This window comes from Heteronotia binoei, chromosome 17 (genome assembly GCF_032191835.1).
Source record: "Heteronotia binoei isolate CCM8104 ecotype False Entrance Well chromosome 17, APGP_CSIRO_Hbin_v1, whole genome shotgun sequence".
Lineage (NCBI taxonomy): Eukaryota > Metazoa > Chordata > Lepidosauria > Squamata > Gekkonidae > Heteronotia > Heteronotia binoei.
In genome coordinates, this window is record NC_083239.1 from 1,312,220 (window position 1) to 1,330,633 (window position 18,414).

General features: G+C 43.9%; 1 protein-coding gene across 1 annotated transcript in view; it reads right to left on the reverse strand.

Moving 5' to 3' along the window:
* Positions 1–18,414, reverse strand: part of CAMK1D (calcium/calmodulin dependent protein kinase ID) — a 154,672-nt gene that overhangs the window by 21,166 nt on the left and 115,092 nt on the right. The window contains exons 7-8 of the mRNA XM_060257866.1: positions 8,937–9,049; positions 8,759–8,837 (exon numbers count right to left, since the gene is read on the reverse strand). Coding sequence (XP_060113849.1) covers positions 8,759–8,837; positions 8,937–9,049 — 192 coding nt within the window. The remainder of the gene's footprint in view (positions 1–8,758; positions 8,838–8,936; positions 9,050–18,414) is intronic.

The following is an 18,414-nucleotide window of genomic DNA, read 5'->3' on the forward strand; positions in this document are numbered from 1 at the left end:
GTAAGGTATAGTCACTGCCTTAAGAGGTATGACAAACCATGACAAAGTTAGGCATGGACAACTGATCTCGTGACTAAGAGCTGAGGGCTTCGCTCTGCTCTTCTCAGACTGTGTAAAGTAACAATGTAAATTTAGAATGAGCATTTTGGTCCAGTGATTGTGGTGGCTCTGGCTTGAGTATATGCTTTGGGGGAGGGTGGTCATAGAGATTGTCATGTTTGTCTTGAATGATGTATTCCTTGCCAACTGCAGTTCCTCTGCTTTGCCCCCCAAAACAGATCCAGAGACAACAGTCCCCAAAGTCACACTGAAATTAGTGGGACTTCCAGGTAGACATAATTGCGGATCAGAGTGCAGTATTGTTTACTTGGAAGTAAACAATACTGCATAAAGTAATACATAAATGGCACTTTTGGGGAGGGACGGTGGCTCAGTGGTAGAGCATCTGCTTGGAAAGCAGAAGGTCCCAGGTTCAATCCCCGGCATCTCCAACTAAAAAGGGTCCAGGCAAGTAGGCGTGAAAAACCTCAGCTTGAGACCCTGGAGAGCTGCTGCCAGTCTGAGAAGACAAGACTGACTTTGATGGACCAAAGAGGGTCTGATTCAGTATAAGGCAGCTTCATATGTTCACTGCTGTCATCTTCTCCCACTGATGTCAACATGTAGGCACAGCCCGCTTTCTGTGGATAAGAGCCATTGTGCACAAGCCATATAGTCATTGTAGCCTTACGAATGCTGGTTTTTATGGAGTCAGTTTAGTCAACACCTCCTTTGCAACCAATGGCCTAATCCTACATCAAACATGGGAAGAGGAATTTGGATTGGCTTTCAGTAAGGAGCCCCATGGTGCAGAGTGGCAAGCTGCAGTACTGCAGTCCAAGCTCTGCTCATGACCTGAGTTTGATCCCGGAGGAAGCTGGGTTCAAGTAGCTGGCTCAAGGTTGACTCAGCCTTTCATCCTTCTGAGGTTGGAAAAATGAGTACCCAGGTTGCTGGGAGAAAAGTGTAGATGACTGGGGAAGGCAATGGCAAGCCACCCTGTAAAAACTGCCGTGAACACATTGTGATGCGATGTCACCCCAGAGTCGAAAATGACTGGTGCTTGCACAGGGGACTACCTTTACCTTTTTGGTGAGAGAATCAGAATGCTGGTTGGGAGGCAAGTGGGTTACATGAGAAGAGAAGGAGAAACTAATTAAGGATTTAATTAGAATGGCTTCAATTCCTTCTAGAAAATTGTCAAGCATCGGTATTTCGAATAACCAAGCACTTGTTTAATACAAAGACTTGTTTTATTTGATAATCCGGTGCTCCTCCAAGGTTCGATACCTTGGAAGTGATACAAAGTTTCACATGGTACAGATTCTTAAAGGATACTTCAAACGTAATAGAAAAGATAGCTTCAAGCTATAACATACAGATGTGAATTGCAACAGGTGTTTAAAGGGTACTACATGATACTATTATGTGGTTACAACTTCCCCTATTCCCAAGCATTCCTGTCTTTCTGATAAGGTGTGTGAATGGGAACATTCAGGGGAGGCCCCTTTCTTCTATCATCAAAGTTACTTGCATATTCTAAATCTTCAACCCAGGGGTGAGAAAGAAAGAAGACAAAGAAAGGAAAGGGGTGTGTGTGTAACCTAGCTTTGAAATGCAACTATGAGAGAGAAGAATTTCAAGGCCAAGAGGAAATGGCTTCCAATACCTCCATTGATTTAATGCACAGAAATATCATGCTTGACATACTGCCCCCTTAAGCCTTTTTCCGGGGTTTATTTGGATACAGTTTATAAAACTTCCTTACTAAATCTGCTGCTCTTACATTTGATGCCCCTACCCACTCATTCTGACTCGGTGGGAAATGTTTCCATCTAATTAAAAAATACAACACCCCTCTTTTTAGTTTTGCATCTAAAATCTCTTTAATTTCATGGTGACTATGATTCCCAATCTGAATCGGCTGTGGAGCTTGTGGTCGAGGGTGCTAAGATGTAGCTCCAGGATCACAGCATAATAGACTGCAATGAAAAACAGGGTGGATTTTACTGAACATTTTTGGCAGTTCTAGTTCCACAGTAACTTTATTGATGACTCTTTTTATTTTGAACGGGCTCAGGAATTTGTAAGCTGACTTCCTTGAAGGTTGCGACATGGATAAGTTCTTAGTTGACAGGAAAACAGTTTCCCCCACTTTAAAGTTCCACACGGGAACATTATTTTTGTCATAATGTCTCTTATAAGTGTCTTTGGCTGCTTCCTAGTTTTCCTGTATTACTTTCCACACCTTGCCCAAGTTTCCCCACCAATCTGAATTTTAAGGAAGACTGTAGGATAGTACGCTGATGAATTGTGTTTATTTTTACGGTGTAAATTATTAATGTATTTTAATTCTTGATTTTGTTGTAGAATTCTGTGTTGCGAGCCGCCCTGAGCCCGCTTCGGTGGGGTAGGGCGGGATATAAATCGAATGAAATAAAAAAATAATTAAAAAAAATGTAATTCAGGAACAGTTCCTCCTGGTAACAGTGGAAAGGGCTTTCCTTCATAACCATTCACCACTCTGAACGGGGAAGTTTTTGTAGAACTATGAACACTATTATTATATCCATATTCCGCAAAGGGTAATAGATCTACCCAATTGGATTGCTGGTAATTCATGTAACACCGTAAATACTGTTCTAGGAGAGCATTCACTCTCTCCGTCTGTCCTTCAGTTTGAGGGTGGTACGTGGAACTTAGACCTTGTTCCATGCCGGTTAATTTACAAAACTCCCGCCAGAAGTTGGCAACGAACTGAGGCCCTCTGTCACTAATAACCTTGTCTGAAAATGAATGCAGTTTGACCACGTGTTGAAAGAACAGGTAGGCTAGCTTTTTAGCCGTGGGTAATTGAGTGCATGGAATGAAATGTGCCTGCTTGGAGAAAGTGTCCACCACCACCAAGATCACAGTTTTGCCTTGTGATACTGGGAGTTCTATTATAAAGTCCATTGAAACCACCGACCATGGTATATCAGCGGTTTCTAACGGTCGCAATAGTCCCGGGGGTTTTCCTCCCCTTTTCTTAGCCGTTATACACACTGGACAAGTGGCTACATAGCTCGAAATGTCTTTTTTCATAGATGGCCACCAAAATTGTCTATTCACTAGGCGCAAAGTTTTTACGTAACCAAAATGCCCAGAAAGTTTACTGCCGTGACAAAATTGCAACACCTCCTTCCGGAGGCTCTTTGGTACATACAGTTTCTCTTCTCGGTACCAGAATCCTCCCTTTCCTCTAACAACACCATCCGGTTTCTGGTCTCCCTCCTTTTCCACTTCAGCAATGAATCTTTCCCCTCCCCACTTCTCTTCTAGGTTTTCTTTTTTAGCTTTAGACCTAGTGGTTACTGTCCCCACTAGGTGATGGGGTTGTATAATAGAGTCAATCACTTCTTCTTTTTGGCTATTGTGTTGGGGGAGTCGAGACAAAGCATCGGCTAAAAAGTTTTTAGAGCCTGGAATGTGCTTTAAGGTAAAGTCGAACTTGGCAAAAAATCCTGCCCGTCGGATTTGTTTCTCAGTTATGCCCTGTGAGTGCCTCCAAGTTCTTGTGATCTGTCCAAATTTCAAAGGGGACCCTGGCTCCCTCTAACCATGACCTCCATGTTTTTAAAGCAAATGTCACTGCAAATGCCTCCTTATACCACACGGACCAATTCCGCTATTCCTGAGAGAATTTTTTGGAGATGTATGCACAAGGTCTCAACCTCCCCTCATCATTGGGTTGCATCAGAATGGCTCCTACAGCCACGTCGGAGGCGTCACATTGGACCACGAAGGGTCGTGACTCATTGGGGTGACTAAGGATGGGTTCACGAGTGAATAGTCTTTTCAGTTTATTAAACACCTCCTGACATTTGGCTGTCCAGTCTAATTTTGCCCCAGGTCTCTTCGCTTCTGGACCGTTCCCTTTTGTTTTGAGGAGGTCCGTTAGGGGCAGCATGGTGTGTGCAAATCCCTGGAAGAAATTACAGTAAAAATTTGCGAAACCGAGGAAAGATTGGAGCTGCCTACGTGTCCTCGGGGGTTCCCAATCTAGCACTGCTTGAATCATAGCGGGGCCCAAAGCCAACCCCTTCCCGGACACTCTATACCCTAGGTAATCCAGTTCTGTTTTGTGAAATTCACACGTAGACAACTTGGCGTACAGTCTATGGTCGCATAGTATACTGACTTCCCTCATTAACTTCACATGAGATTGCATGTCTTTGGAGTAAATAATTATGTCATCCAGTACACCACAACCCCTCTATACAAGTATTTATGCAGCATTTATAAAATTCATAAAAACTCCGGGAGCCCCTTGTAATCCAAATGGCATGACTAAATATTCAAACTGTCCCATGGGAGTATTGAAGGCAGTTTTCCATTCATCTCCCTCTTTAATGCGCACTCTAAAGTAAGCATTCTGTAAGGCTAGTTTAGTAAAGATTTTCCCTTCAGATACCGTGCTCAATAAGTCTTTGATCAGAGGTATGGGATAGGGGTTCAAGGTAGAAATCCCATTGATTCCTCGAAAATCTGTGCAAAGTCTAAGCCCACTGTCCTTCTTTCTGAACAGTACTGGGGCTGCATGGGGGGCGGTGGCTGGTAGGATGAATCCTCTCTTTAGATTTTTGTCTAAAAATTTTCGCAACTCCACCTTTTCCGCCCATCCCATGGAGTATATTTTAGATTTAGACAGTTCTTGCCCAGCGATCAATTCTATAGCACAGTCGGTGTCCTGATGGGGGGGGGGGGGGGGAGTTCATTGGCCTCCTCTTCGCTAAACACCCTTTTAAAATCTTTATACTCCCTGGGGATGGAGCGTACTTCTTCTACTGTTAAGCATAGCCTTTTGTTCCGGGGGGGTGGTTCAGGGCCCCAAGAGTTGTCCCATTGGTGGCGTTCGCATTTGCTATCGGTAAAGTCTATGATTTGGTCTCCCCATTTAATGTCTGGTTCATGTTTAGCTAACCACCCCACTCCTAGTACCACGTCAAATGAGGCGGATGGAGCTATTACAAAGAGTTCTGTGTTCCAGTGGTTTTCTATGCCCACTGGCACCGCTTGAGTCTGGTCAACGCAGGCTTTCCCTTTCATTACTGTCCCGTCCATTTGCTCAAATTGTATGGGCTGTGGTAATGGGATCTTGGGGAGACCCAAAGCTTCCAATAACTTGGGTATGATTATTTCTCTCGTGCATCCCGAGTCAATTAGGGCTCAAACATGAACAAACCTCTTTAGTTTGGAGTTTAGCAAAGTCAATGGGACAAAAAATAAAGATCCAGTTATTCTCACCCTTAGTGGTGCCGTTAGTTCCACGACCTGCTGCTTGGCACCTCTCAGTGCAGGTTGCTCCCATTTCCCGCCGGCTTGTCTTCCCAGGACATCTTGCTCAACTCGTCTATGATGATGGTTTCTTCATCCACAGAAGTAGCGGCTATGGTGCACCCTTCTGCTGCTTTAGGGCAACTCATGGTCTTCTTTGACACCTGGGCTTCGGAGTAAGGAGGGGCTCGAGGTCGCTCTGGGCAGTTAGCAGCCAGGTGGTTCAAGTCCCCACATCAGAAGCAACGTTGCGTGGTAGTCGGTTTACTGGCTCCCCCCATAGGGTTGACTTTCTTCCCGTCTGGTTTCACTCCCAACCAAGACTCACATCCCCCCTTACTCCCTTGCTGCTGTTGGTGTTGTAGGGCCACCCACTTCATGTTGGTTTCTACTTCACCAGCTAGTTGTACCCATCCCGCCAGGGTGGTAGGACGAGCCTGTTGTAGAGCTTGATCCAACACGCTGGCATTCAGGCCCCTCTGGAACTGCTTGATTTTCATCAGCTTGTTCCAACCCCGAACTTTGGCCATATTTGCTCTGAATTCGGCCGCATACTCATGCACCCCTGCTGCACATCTTGTAGTGCTGTCAGCACTCGAGTTTCTTGAAGGGAGTCCTCGTACTGCATGAGTAAGGCTTGAAGAAAGGCAGCCACTGTATTCAATTCGGGGCTTCTAGTCTCGTATAGACTCACGTACCATCTTTTGGCGGCCCCTTTCAGTTTCAACCCCAGGTAGTCCACTCGCCTGAATTCATCTGGGAAAGTATTCCCGCAATAGTGCATGTAACTATTGGCTTGGATAGAGAAATACTCTACCTCTTCGGGGTCTCCATCGAAGGTTGCGTCCAATTCTCTCCCATGGCCATAATCTCGGGGCCCCAGTGGTGGCGGCACGGGTGGCATTTGTGGCGGTATCTGAGGGGGGTTGCATCTGCGGTGGCGGCACTGGTGGTGCTACGGACTGTCTCATCAGGGGAGGTATTGGTATCCCCCTCGGATCTGCAGGCCACAGTATTCTGTCGAGCTGCCTCCGAATTTCTTGCACCATGAAGGTGGCTTTGGCTTGTATCTTGTCCTTCAAACCCTTTGCCATGTCGGTCAGCTCATTTCTCACCGTTTGGAGTATTCCTCAGTCATTGGGTTCGGGTTCCTCTTCTTCTCCTTCTGGACAGGGTTGTTCAGGAGCCTCCCCTTCTTCAGGTTGGGGTTCCTCCCGCTCCCCGCCATCGCCGGCTTGCGTGCCTTCTTGCCCGCTCTCTTCGATCATCACTCTCACCCTGCAGGAGTGTCTGGTTAGAATAGCCTCCCTCCGAGTTGGTGCCTCTTCCATCAGGGTGGTGGAGGAGCATGGTTCCCAATTTTGGGGGGTAAAGAGGAGCTGCTGGATATGCAGAGGAGATCCTCGTCCCGTGGCTTTGTGGGCGTCCAGTATGTGCCACGGAGGGGTCCGCACTTCAGCCCCGTCCTCTCTGCTTTTGCCTCTTCTCCTCTCTGGGAGAGTAGGGAATTCACTGTTAGCCGGAATTCTTTCTGCCAAATGGTTAGAAAGTTGCCAGTTCAGTTAAATTCCAAATAGGATCACTTCCAAAATGTCAAGCATCGGTATTTTGAATAACCAAGCACTTGTTTAATACAAAGACTCGTTTTATTTGATAATCCGGTGCTCATCCAAGGTCCGATACCTTGGAAGTGATACAAAGTTTCACACTGTACAGATTCTTAAAGGATACTTCAAACGTAATAGAAAAGATAGCTTCAAGCTATAACATACAGATGTGAATTGCAACAGGTGTTTAAAGGGTACTACATGATACTATTATGTGGTTACAACTTCCCCTGTTCCCAAGCATTCCTGTCTTTCTGATAAGTTGTGTGAATGGGAACAGTTCGGGGGAGGCGCCTTTCTTCTATCATCAAAGTTACTAGCATATTCTAAATCTTCTACCCAGGGGTGAGAAAGAAAGGAAAGGGGGATGTAACCCAGCTTTGAAATGCAACTATGAGAGAGAAGAATTTCAAGGCCAAGAGGAAATGGCTTCCAATACCTCCATTGATTTAATGCACAGAAATATCATGCTTGACAGAAATATGCTCCTGATCATTAGTTCTGTGTTTGAAATTTCAGTTTTATGTTATGTCTGCTTTAATTTCCTATGGCCCATAACAGGATGCTGTCATTCAAGTACACACCACTCTCCCATTTTTGAAGCTTGAACCTACAGCTAAGAGTTTCCCACATTTTGTTTTTGCTGGAAATAATTCTGGATGGAACAAAGGAGTGTTTCAATACAATAGTTCAGGCTCTCCAGAGTTGTTTCATGCTGGGCACTTCCAATGTCTTAAACAACAAGTAACAAGTTTCTGGCAGAGTAACAAGGAGAAAATACCTGTTTGCTATACATATAAGCAGGGCTTTTTTTGAGCAGGAAAGCAGTTCTGGCTGGCTTGGTGTCAATGAGTTCCTGCTGGGCTTATTCTACCAAAAATGCCCTGCATATACTTAGGTGCATAGTGAGGCAATAGAATCACCCTCCATTCAGTCCACTCTTACACCATCTCCACATTGTAATCAACTGCTTCCCATATGTGTGAATATAGCCTTATTTTATTGTCAATGAAAAAAAGTTATAGTATTCCCTGCTCTCACATACAATTAATACTTTCTCCTTGCCTTCAAAGATAAGCCTAAGAATACAATGCGATTGCAATCACAGTGCTCTGTTGCTGAGGGCTTGAAATCAATGTCATTAGTGATTAGGTCCATAGTCACTGGGGGTGTGTGTGTGTGCTTTTGGAGGTTCCAGACTCCCCTCCTCCCCCCTCCCTCCTGGGGGATATGCACCTGGAGGAATGATGAATCATCCACTCCATCAAAGTGGAGCACATAGAAGCTGCTGTTGCTGCCAGCGCTGGGGAGAGGGGAAGCTCTCTCTCTCTCTCTCTCATTAAAGTGCTCCCAGTTGCTTTTCCAACCCCCAGCTTTTCTTGCTTGTGAGTAGACAACCTAGACTCGCAAGTAGGCCCTTTCCTCCCCCTTTATTTTAGAGCCCGATGGGGGCTGCACATGCAGACCTGCTTGGTGTTCTTTGCTTGTTGCAAAGTGTTGAGGCTTGAGATTCTGCAGGCCAGGAGATTCTGCTCTGCCTGCTTCCAGTAATTTGATGTAATTTGCTTATTTGGTTACTCTAATTTCAATTAAATTAAATTAGTGCCCTCTTCGAAAAAATCCTGGCTATGGGGCTGCTAGTGACGCTGTATCAGAACTGTGAATTAAAGATTTCCAAGGCCATTACTGCTTGTGTGACGCTTCTTCAGTTTTTACTCCTTGAGTCAAGATCTTGATATCACTTGATATTACTTTGGAAGTTTCTGCACATGGCAATCAACTGAATAACTGCTTACCAGGGGTGCTGGACTGCCTGTTCACAGGTGTATCTTTTACTGGGGTCTTTCTCCATCAGATTTCGAATGAAGTCTTTAGCTATGTCCGGGGGGAGGGAGGGAGGGAAAGTACACACAGTAAGTAATATTGAATTTACATTTCACATTAGTAACTATAGTGATTATATCTGCTCCTTACCAGACTCGGAGATGTCATCCCAATATGGAGAATCAAATTCATATTCTGCCTTAAGGATCTGCTCAAAAAGCTTAGAGTCATTTTCATCATAGAAGGGAGGATACCCACAGAGCCTAATGTACAAAATGGAAAAGTAGGGCATTTTAAATTAAGAACGTAAGATGAACCCAGTTGGATCAGACCAATGCCCATCTAGTCCAGTATCCTGTCTCACACAAGGGCCAACCAGTTCCTCTGGGTGGCCAACAACAGGCCAAGAGACAGCAAATTCTACATTTTAATTACTTGATGTAAAGCAGTGTTTCCTTTGTCCATCCTGAACCCACTGCCCATCAGCTTCATTATATGCCCTCGAATTCTAGTAGTTTGGGAGAGGGAGAAAGAGTTCTCTTTGCCAACTCTTTCTATCCCATTACTATTTATGCAAAGGTTTCTGTGCCGCTTATGCTGTGTTTGTCCAAGAATAGGGTTGTCAGCCCCACCAGAGGAAGTGCGGGATTCCCTACCACCAGGCCCCACCTCCTACTGCCAATCAGCTGGCCAGTGGGGGAGCTCACCAGGAGAGGGAGGCCCAGGTTATGTGACTTGGAGGGCAAGAGCAGGTATGCCCCTGCTTGGAAACAGCAGGCGCTATGCATGCTTGCCCTACAAACGGCAAATTCGCTGTTGGGGGGTAGGGACACACAGCACCCATCGGGCCATGGAGGACTATTGGGGGCAAGTCTTCCCCCACCAGCCAACTGGCTGGCATTTGGGGGAAGCTCCTGAAACCAGGGGATCTTCCACCCCTACCTGAGAACTGGCATCCCTAAAACAACCAATCCCACTCCCCAGTATGCTAAACTCTACTTGGCTTTCCCCTCCTTGACCTTATTTTCCTTGCTTATGCATTGTTTTTTCCTTCTGTGCCAGCAGCATAAAGCCTCTCCTAGATGTGTGGGATGTTTTCCTTCTGTGCCAGCAGCATAAAGCCTCTCCTAGATGTGTGGGATGTTTTCCTTCTGTGCCAGCAGCATAAAGCCTCTCCTAGATGTGTGGGATGTTTTTCTTCTGTTTATATTCTAATAATTCCTTCTTCTCTGTCATTTTTGCTGCTATCTTTTCAGCCTTCTACACTTATTCTTACTTTATATACCCTTTTTCTCACCATGGTGAACTCCATCTCTCCCTCCCATCAGACTTGCTCCCTCTGACTTTTTTTGGTCTTCTCCTAAACCAGGGGTGTCAAATCTTTTGGCTTCCCTGGGCCACATTGGAAGAAGAAAAATTGCCTTGGGCCACACATAAAATACACTAACGCTAATGATAGCTGATGAGCTAAAAAAAAAGGTCTGTGCATAATTTTCATGATATCCACCACCACAGTTAAGCAGAAAAGTCCTCGCATAATAACCCTAATTATGCACTGCCTCTTTTGGAGAGTCTTTAAAAATCATCAAGTAGGTCCCAAGTTTGTGATCACTGATATAGAAACCAACTTGAAATTGCTACTTAAAAAAAACAACTGTGAGAACAAGTAATACAACAATCCTGCGTTTTCTTCCTCAAACAGAAAACAGTTTTAGCACACAAATAACAAATCGTTTGGTATATGCATATACGTACAGTGAAATCCTAATCAGAGCTATGTCCTTCAAAGTCCAGTTAAGTCAACAGGCTTAGAGTAGTGTAGCTCAGTTTAGGACTGCACTAGGAAGTTTACATAGGCAAGCTGATTGATAAGTGAATAAAATCATAGGGATTTACTTCTATGTAGCATGTTTATGATCAGTTATCTTGATAAATGAAAGACTCCATTAAGGTCCCAACACTATGAAGCCTGAGCTGATTCAGAGACTTGGAGGAGGGACTGGCAGAAATCATGGAACAGGCAAAGAGAGAGAGAGAGCAAAGAGATGGGTAGAAACGGAGGAAGGGAAGGAAGCAAGCAAGCAAAGGGAAAACAATACTCTGAAATGGCACCATGAGCAAATGTTAAGAAACACTGATCAATTTCACTTATAAACTGCCTAAGTTGGAAGGTTCTAACAGTCCTAGAGATCTTTGCCTGTGTTTAAACCACTTCCTCTGGAACTGGAAGAGACATTTGTTTTGCTCTGTTCCCAAACCATGCCTCTAAATTTCCAATAGAGGGGGAAGGGAAATTATTGCTTCCTCTCCGTGCCCTCTCTCAGAAGCCTGGAGTAGAGGAGGTCCACACACCCCCAGTGACACCTGCTCTATGCCCAGAATATGGCAAACAAAGAAACAAACAAAAACCTCCAGGATCCTACTGGCCTGGAGAAAAATTGCTGCCTGACCTCAAAGTGGTGAACAGCATTTCTCTGGGCATGTAAGAAAGGGCCATGAGAACAAAGCACTGATACAGCCCTTTGCAACCCTTCCTGCCTTCCTTCTCGTGCTCTGCCTAAGTACACAAAATCAGCATTGCTGTCAGGTGACCATCTAGCCTCTGTTTAAAAACCTCCAAAGAAAGAGAAGACCACCACCTCCCAAGGAAGCCTGTTCCACTAAGGAACAACTGCAACTGTCAGGAAGTTCTTCCTAATGTTTCGTCAAAATTTTGATTTAATTTCAGCCCACTGGTTCTGGTCCAACCTTCTGGGGCAACAGAAAACAACTCTGCACCATCTTCTCTATGACAGTCCTTCAAGTACTTGAAGATGGTTATCAGATCACCTTAAAGCTATCTCCTCTCCAAAATAAACATACCTTTCCTTAAGCCTTTCTTTGTAGGACTTGGTCTCCAGATCCCTCACCATCTTTGTTGCCCTCCTCTGGACATGTTCCAGCTTGTCCATATCCTTCTTAAAATGTGGTGCCCAAAACTGAACACAATACTCCAGGTGAGGTCTTACCAGAGCAGCTCTAGGTGAGGCCTAACCAGAGCAGAGTAAAGCGATACCATCACTCCATGTGATCTGGACACCATACTTCTGTTGATACAGCCAAAAACTAAATTTGCCTTTTTAGCTACCCCATCACATTGCTGACATGTTTAGTGTAGAGTCCATTAAGACCCCTAGGTCCTTTTTGCACAAAGTACTACCAAGACAAGTCTCCCCCATCCTATAATTATGCATTGGATTTTCCCTACCTAAATGCAGAACTTTACATTTATCCCCATTAAAAGTCATGTTACCTGTTTTAGCCCAGTTTTCCAGCCTGTCAAGGTCATCCTGTATCCTGTCTCTGTCTTCTGTTGTATTTGCAACTCCTCCCAATTTAGTATCCTCTGCAAATTTAATAAGCATTCCCTCTATTCCTTCATCCAAATCATTTATATGATATTAACAAAAAAACAGGTCGCAGGATAGATCCTTGAGGCACTCCACTTGTCACTCCTCCACAAGAGGATGAGGAACCATTCACAAGCACTCTTTGGGTATGATCTGTCAACGAGTTATAGATCCACTTAACAGGAATAGGATCCAAACCACATTTTACCAACTTGTCAGCAAGAATATTATGTGAAAACCTATCAAAAGCCTTACTGAAATCAAGATAAATGATGTCTGCAGCATTCCCCTGATCCAGCAAGACAATAACTTTCTCAAAAACAGAGATAAGGTTAGTCTGACATGACTTGTTATTGATAAACCCTTCCTGGCTCTTAGTAATCATAGCCATCTTTTCTAAATGCTCAAGGATTGACTGTTGTCAAGGCCCGATATTCCAAGAACGAGATCCTTTGTTATTTCAAATAGATGCATTTATTAGAACTCAGGTGATGCTTCACTGACATGGTCAGTGAGGAAATACCAGCTACACAATCACTATATAGGATAACATAAACCATTACTAAATGGCAGCAATATTCGAACCTAAAGGTTACCAGGTTAACATAACATAATAATTCTATACTACAAAGCATTCTACCAGAGACCTGTGAACAGATAAGAACTCTGAGAACCAGGGAGGGTTGCACACTGGGCCTTTAAAATCTAGAATCTGATCTCCCCATCTTATGTTTGGTTTGTGTTTGGCTAGCCATCCTGCTCCTAACACTAAACCGAAAGAGGAGGAAGGCTACTACAAAGATTTCTGTGTCCCAATGGTCTTGTATTCCCACCGGTACTAGTTGGGTCTGTTCAGTACAGGGTGCCTCCTTCATCACTGATCCATCCATCTGTTCAAACTGGATGGGGTGGTGCAGAGGGTTCATGGTTAATCCCAACACTTCTACCATTTGGGAGATGGTTATGTCTCTAGTGCACCCCAAGTCTACTAGGGCCCTCGCATGTACAAAACACTTGAGGGTTGGGTTCATCAGAGTCAATGGGATAAACAGTAAAGTTCCCATGATTCTCACCCGTAGTGGCACTGTTATCTCCTCCATCTTGAACCTCATGATTCCCTCAGATCGGGATTCTCCTCTTCCTCCTCTCCCTCGTCAGAGATGGGGTCTGTGCCCTTTTCTTCTCTCTCCTCACCCCCACTTGCCTCCGACTGATCCCGCTCTTCATCTTCCTTGTTCCGGATTCGGAGGGGAGGTAGTCCTAGGATGACATCTCATAGAGCCGGGCCCGCATCCATGAGGTTTGTGGACCTGCGGGGTCCCCAGTCTTTTGGGGTGATGAACAGCCACTGGATGTGCAGCGAGGAACCTCTTCTCATGGGTCTCTGTGCGTCCATGATGTGCCACGGAGGTTGCTTCGGGATGGTGCCAGTACCTTGTTCCTCTGACCCCGGTGATGCTGGGGTTTCTGGGGCTTGTCCATTGTCAGGGGCTTTTTCCGCCATAGCATTAAAAAGTCTCGAAATTCGGTTAAGTCCTGTCATAGGAGTCTTTTCACAATGTCAAGCCCCAATAGTCCAAGAATGAGATCCTTTCTTATTTCAAATAGATACATTTATTAGAATTCAGGTGATGCTTCACTTACATGGTCAGTGAAAAGACTGAGGAAATACCAGCTACACAATCACTATATATGATAACATAAACTATTACTAAATGGCGGCAATATCTGAACCTAAAGGTTATCAGGTTAACATAACGCAATAATTCTATACTGCAAAACATTCTACCAGGGACCTGTGAACAGATAAGAACTCTGAGAACCAGGGAAGGTAACATCTCACATTCCACAGCAGACACAACAGGAACCATCCTGGGTAATAAACAATAGCATGCCAGATTGCCAAGCCACCTAAGCAGTAAATAACAGAAGGCCTTGAGCAACAATTCGAGAGAAAATGGAGGGACTTGACAACAGTTTGATAATTTGTTCTAAAACTTTTCCAGGTTTTATTTGCATGAGATTTTTCTTGTTTCCCCCTGTGATGAAATTTATTCTCTCATATATTAAAAATAGCAATTGAGCAGAATTTGCTCTCTCTCCATGTGCATTAATGGAGATATAGCATTTAATATATTTTTTAATTTTTTTAAAAATGTATCCAGCTAAACCAGCCAATTCAAACTCATATCACAGCTTATTATCAGAAAACCAGTGCCTCAAGCATCTACCCAGAGCCAGTTCTCCACCCATGCAACTGCTTGTGGCGGAACTATGAGGAGGGTGCCAAATTACTCAATAGACTGAGCTCCCTCTCAACCACCAGTGTGACAGAATACCTCAACCTGGCTCTGCCATCATTTCTAAAGCTTCCCAAAGAGGCAGGTTTTCACCAGTCCTGTAAAGTTCTCAGAGGAGGAATGAGTCACAAGAAGTTCTTGTGACTGAGGCATGGGGATAGCTCAGATTTCATTCTCTTCTCAGACTTCATTCTCTTGAGGATGATGGCCTTCCTTTGTTGGTTGTCCTCAGCATTTACATATTTATCATCATGGCCCATAACACATTGATAGTTGTACATTACATGCATTTATTTAATCCTTTGTAATAGAACTCTACAGTTAAAAAGGGCCTTCTAGACTATCTAGTTCAACTCCCCACTTAATGCAGGAGATCTAAAGCTAGAGCAGGAGATGCATCAGAAGAGTCCAGGAAGGGGACTTCCGGTTTTGGTGACCTGCTGAAAGAGTGACCATGGATGAGCTCCTAACTGTCGCTCTCTAATCAGGCAATGGGGGTGTGTGTCTCTCAAGTCGGGAGACCTGATTCTAGGACCCAGGAAGGGTCCAAGAAGGCAGGCAGTTTGTTGGCTGGGTTGGGAGGTCAGCGGCGGCTGACTTCCAGACTTGCTAATGCTGCAGAGCCCCATTGCCCTTTTCACCATTTTTAAATGGCATCGGGGTTGAGCATGGGCACGTCTTCTTCGTTCTATCTCAACTCTGCATGAACTGATTGGATTCAAGATATATTAGACAGACTGTAAGTTCTTCTTTCTTTTTTACTTAATTGGATTGACTAAAGGTGTTGGGATTTAAATTTTGGACAGAAGCGTAACTTCGAGGGAAGAAGGGGGGGGGATTACCCTAGCCCCTCTTCCCATGCTCCAAGGCTTCTAGTAGACTATGCAATGACTGAGGTTTTTAAAAGATTCATGTCCTGGAAACAATTATGATTCATATCAGCTTTGATAGATCTTATAACAAACTTCCAGCGCCTGCATGCACTAAATGATTTTTTAAAAGAATTTCCCAGCTTTTAAGGTTTTGATGAGCAGGAGTTTGCCAGTGAAATTATATGACTGAGACGTATTGGTGCTGTGTGCATTTGAGCAGAGACTTAAAGTTTGGAGAGAGAAATTGAAACTTAAAAGCAAGGACCCTATTTATTGAAAGAGTTGATTACTAAGAGCTTTGCATCTTGAATGAAACTTTGCTGGTCTTAAATACGTGGAAGATCTTGGTTGTGAAAAAGAAATATAAGAAGGGTTGCACACCTATTTGTAGAGAAGCTATCTGTGAAGTGTATAATGGTTTCAAATTTTTTTGTTTTGCTTTTTTTGGTGGATTATAAGCTGATGGGTGGAAAAAAGACCCCCTCCAGTGGAATACAAATATATACAGATATTTTGGAGCCTGTTTCTTTTTTTTTTTCCTTTTATTTTACTACTGGGATTAAATAATGTTGTGAGAAGAGAACATACTAGCAGGAGCTAAAACGAAAGCTGGAATCCTTTTTGGATTACTAATAGCGGTTTGGGGGGGGGGTTGGTGTGTTTTCTGCTTTTTCTGCCTCTTGGTTTTTCCTTTGCTTTGAACGTCTAACTGTTCCCTTGAATTACAAATTTCTGCTCTGGGATTACAAACTTCCTTTGGATTACATCACTTCCTGTTTGATAAACTGAACTACGCTGCTCCAGAATACATTATAAAGTATTGACATTTTGTATATTTAAAAAGCTGTGACTGTAAAGTGATATTGTTTGCTGCACTTGTTATCGCTATTTAGGGCTTGTCAGAGAGTTTCCTATCATTATTTGGGGTTTGTTAAATTGTTGACATAAGGTGGAAGGTCTTGTTCCCAAACGATCTCGTTTTTACTCAAAATATTGATTTTTCTCTCTTGGCATTGGATTTGTTGATAAAAGCTGGAGCATTGTGTCTCATAACAAGCTGGTGAATTTTAAATATGTAAATATTTAGGGTCGATTGGCAATACTTTGTAGTTAACCAATATCAGAAATGGTTCAAAGATATTCAAAAGAAATGAGAAAACCGAGCCAAAACTCCATCACCCAATCTCCCAGGTCGGGGGAAGCTTGTGCTGCAAGTATGCAGGAAGATATGAAAGAAATGCAAAATGCTCTCCTGACAGCAATTTCACAACTGACTGACAAGGTAGACAATATAAGAGAGCAAATGTCTGAAGTTAAACAAGAACTTCAGGAGAGTCGAAAACAAACAGCAGAGACTAATAAAGCACTAAAGGCTTTAGATACACAAGTGGTAATACCTCAAAAATGGAACAGTTTGGGGAAAAAATAAAAAAAACTTATGATACTAGATTCCTCCAGTTAGAAATGGACAGAGCAGCCTATATTTAAAGATTTCAAAATGTTCCAGAAGACAAGTCTGAAAATTTGCAGAAAATTTTAAGTGAGGCTCTTTCAGAAATCTTACAGGTTGTACCAGAGAACATGGAGGAAGAGACTGATCAAGTCAAACGGGTTCCATCAAGTTTTACAATGAGGAATGAATTACCTAGCAAGATACATGTGAAGTTCACAAAAAAGAAAAATAGAGATAACATCTTGAAACAAGCAAGAGACAAGGAGGTGGTGATAGCAGGAAGTACGGTGAAAATTTTAGAAGAGATACCGTGGCCGGTCCGACAGGAGAGAAGATAATATCAACCGCTGATAACTTTCTTAAGAGAAAGAGAAATACCATAAACATGGTTAATGCCAGAAGGTCTACTTTTTACCTATAAAGATAAAAGATATAGAATTAATTCAATTTTTAAAGTGGAAAACTTTCTGGAGAAATTCAAAGAGAATGATGAGAGGGAAAAGAAGGAGGAGGATGAAAAAACACCAGAGGAGGATCCTCAGGACGGAACAAGGAAATACCCAATGAGACTACAAAGCAAGAAAGATAAAAAAGATAATAAGAAAAATACATAATGGTGTCAATAGTCTCCATCAATGTGAATGGACTTTAAAAAGGTAACGGTGCAAGCACCAGTCGTTTCCAACTCTGGGGTGACGTTGCTTTCACAACATTTTCATGGCAGACTTTTAATGGGGTGGTTTGCCATTGCCTTCCCCAGTCATCTACACTTTCCTCCCAGCAAACTGGGTACTCATTTTACTGACCTCGGAAGGATGAAAGGCTGAGTCTCCTCATGCATTGAACCCACTATTTAACACCTGCATAGTCCCATGTAGAGACCAGTTCATACCTTTCACACCAACTCTCTGAATCATGCCTTGGCTGATTTCACTGGAATAGACCAACAGTGACCACTGTTATGAGGTTATAACAGTTGCTGGTAGATCACAGCTCTTTATTAGTGATTACATCATTGTAATAGACAAAGACTACTGCATTGGGCCAACGGGGCCAGCTATATACACTCCAAAGTTCCCACGCTAGAACGTCATTTGGTCTTTTGAACTAGCAGGGGGCTGATGACTGGTCAGGGGAAACAAAAATTTCGATCCCACTGCCCATTGTTCCCATGTCCCCAAGTTCAGACCTAAAGGTTCCAATGAGCAAGGCAGGAACTAGCAATCACATTAAACACAGAGTCCACATACACAACATCCCCCCCCCCCCAGTTTGCAAGTCCTAACATACATAGTCCTGGAGGTGTGTAGGCCTGCGTTGCTCACACATTGAGCGCCAGGGTGCTGGTCCATACCCAGTGGCTTCGGGAGTGGCGAGCTGAGGGGTAGGAGATGCCAGAGTGGCGATCAGTGATGAAGTTGCCTCGGGAGCACTAGACTCGTCTGATGGGGCGAGGGCCGGTTCCTTGGGCCAAGCCTGCTCAGTCGAGGGCTGCAGTGGTGCTTCAGTCTGGCTGTTGGGGCTGTGACTGGCACTGACATCCTACAGGAGTGTGGGACCACAGCTGATCAATGTGGGTCTGAAGGAGAGGCTGTTTTCTGTTGTGGCCTCATA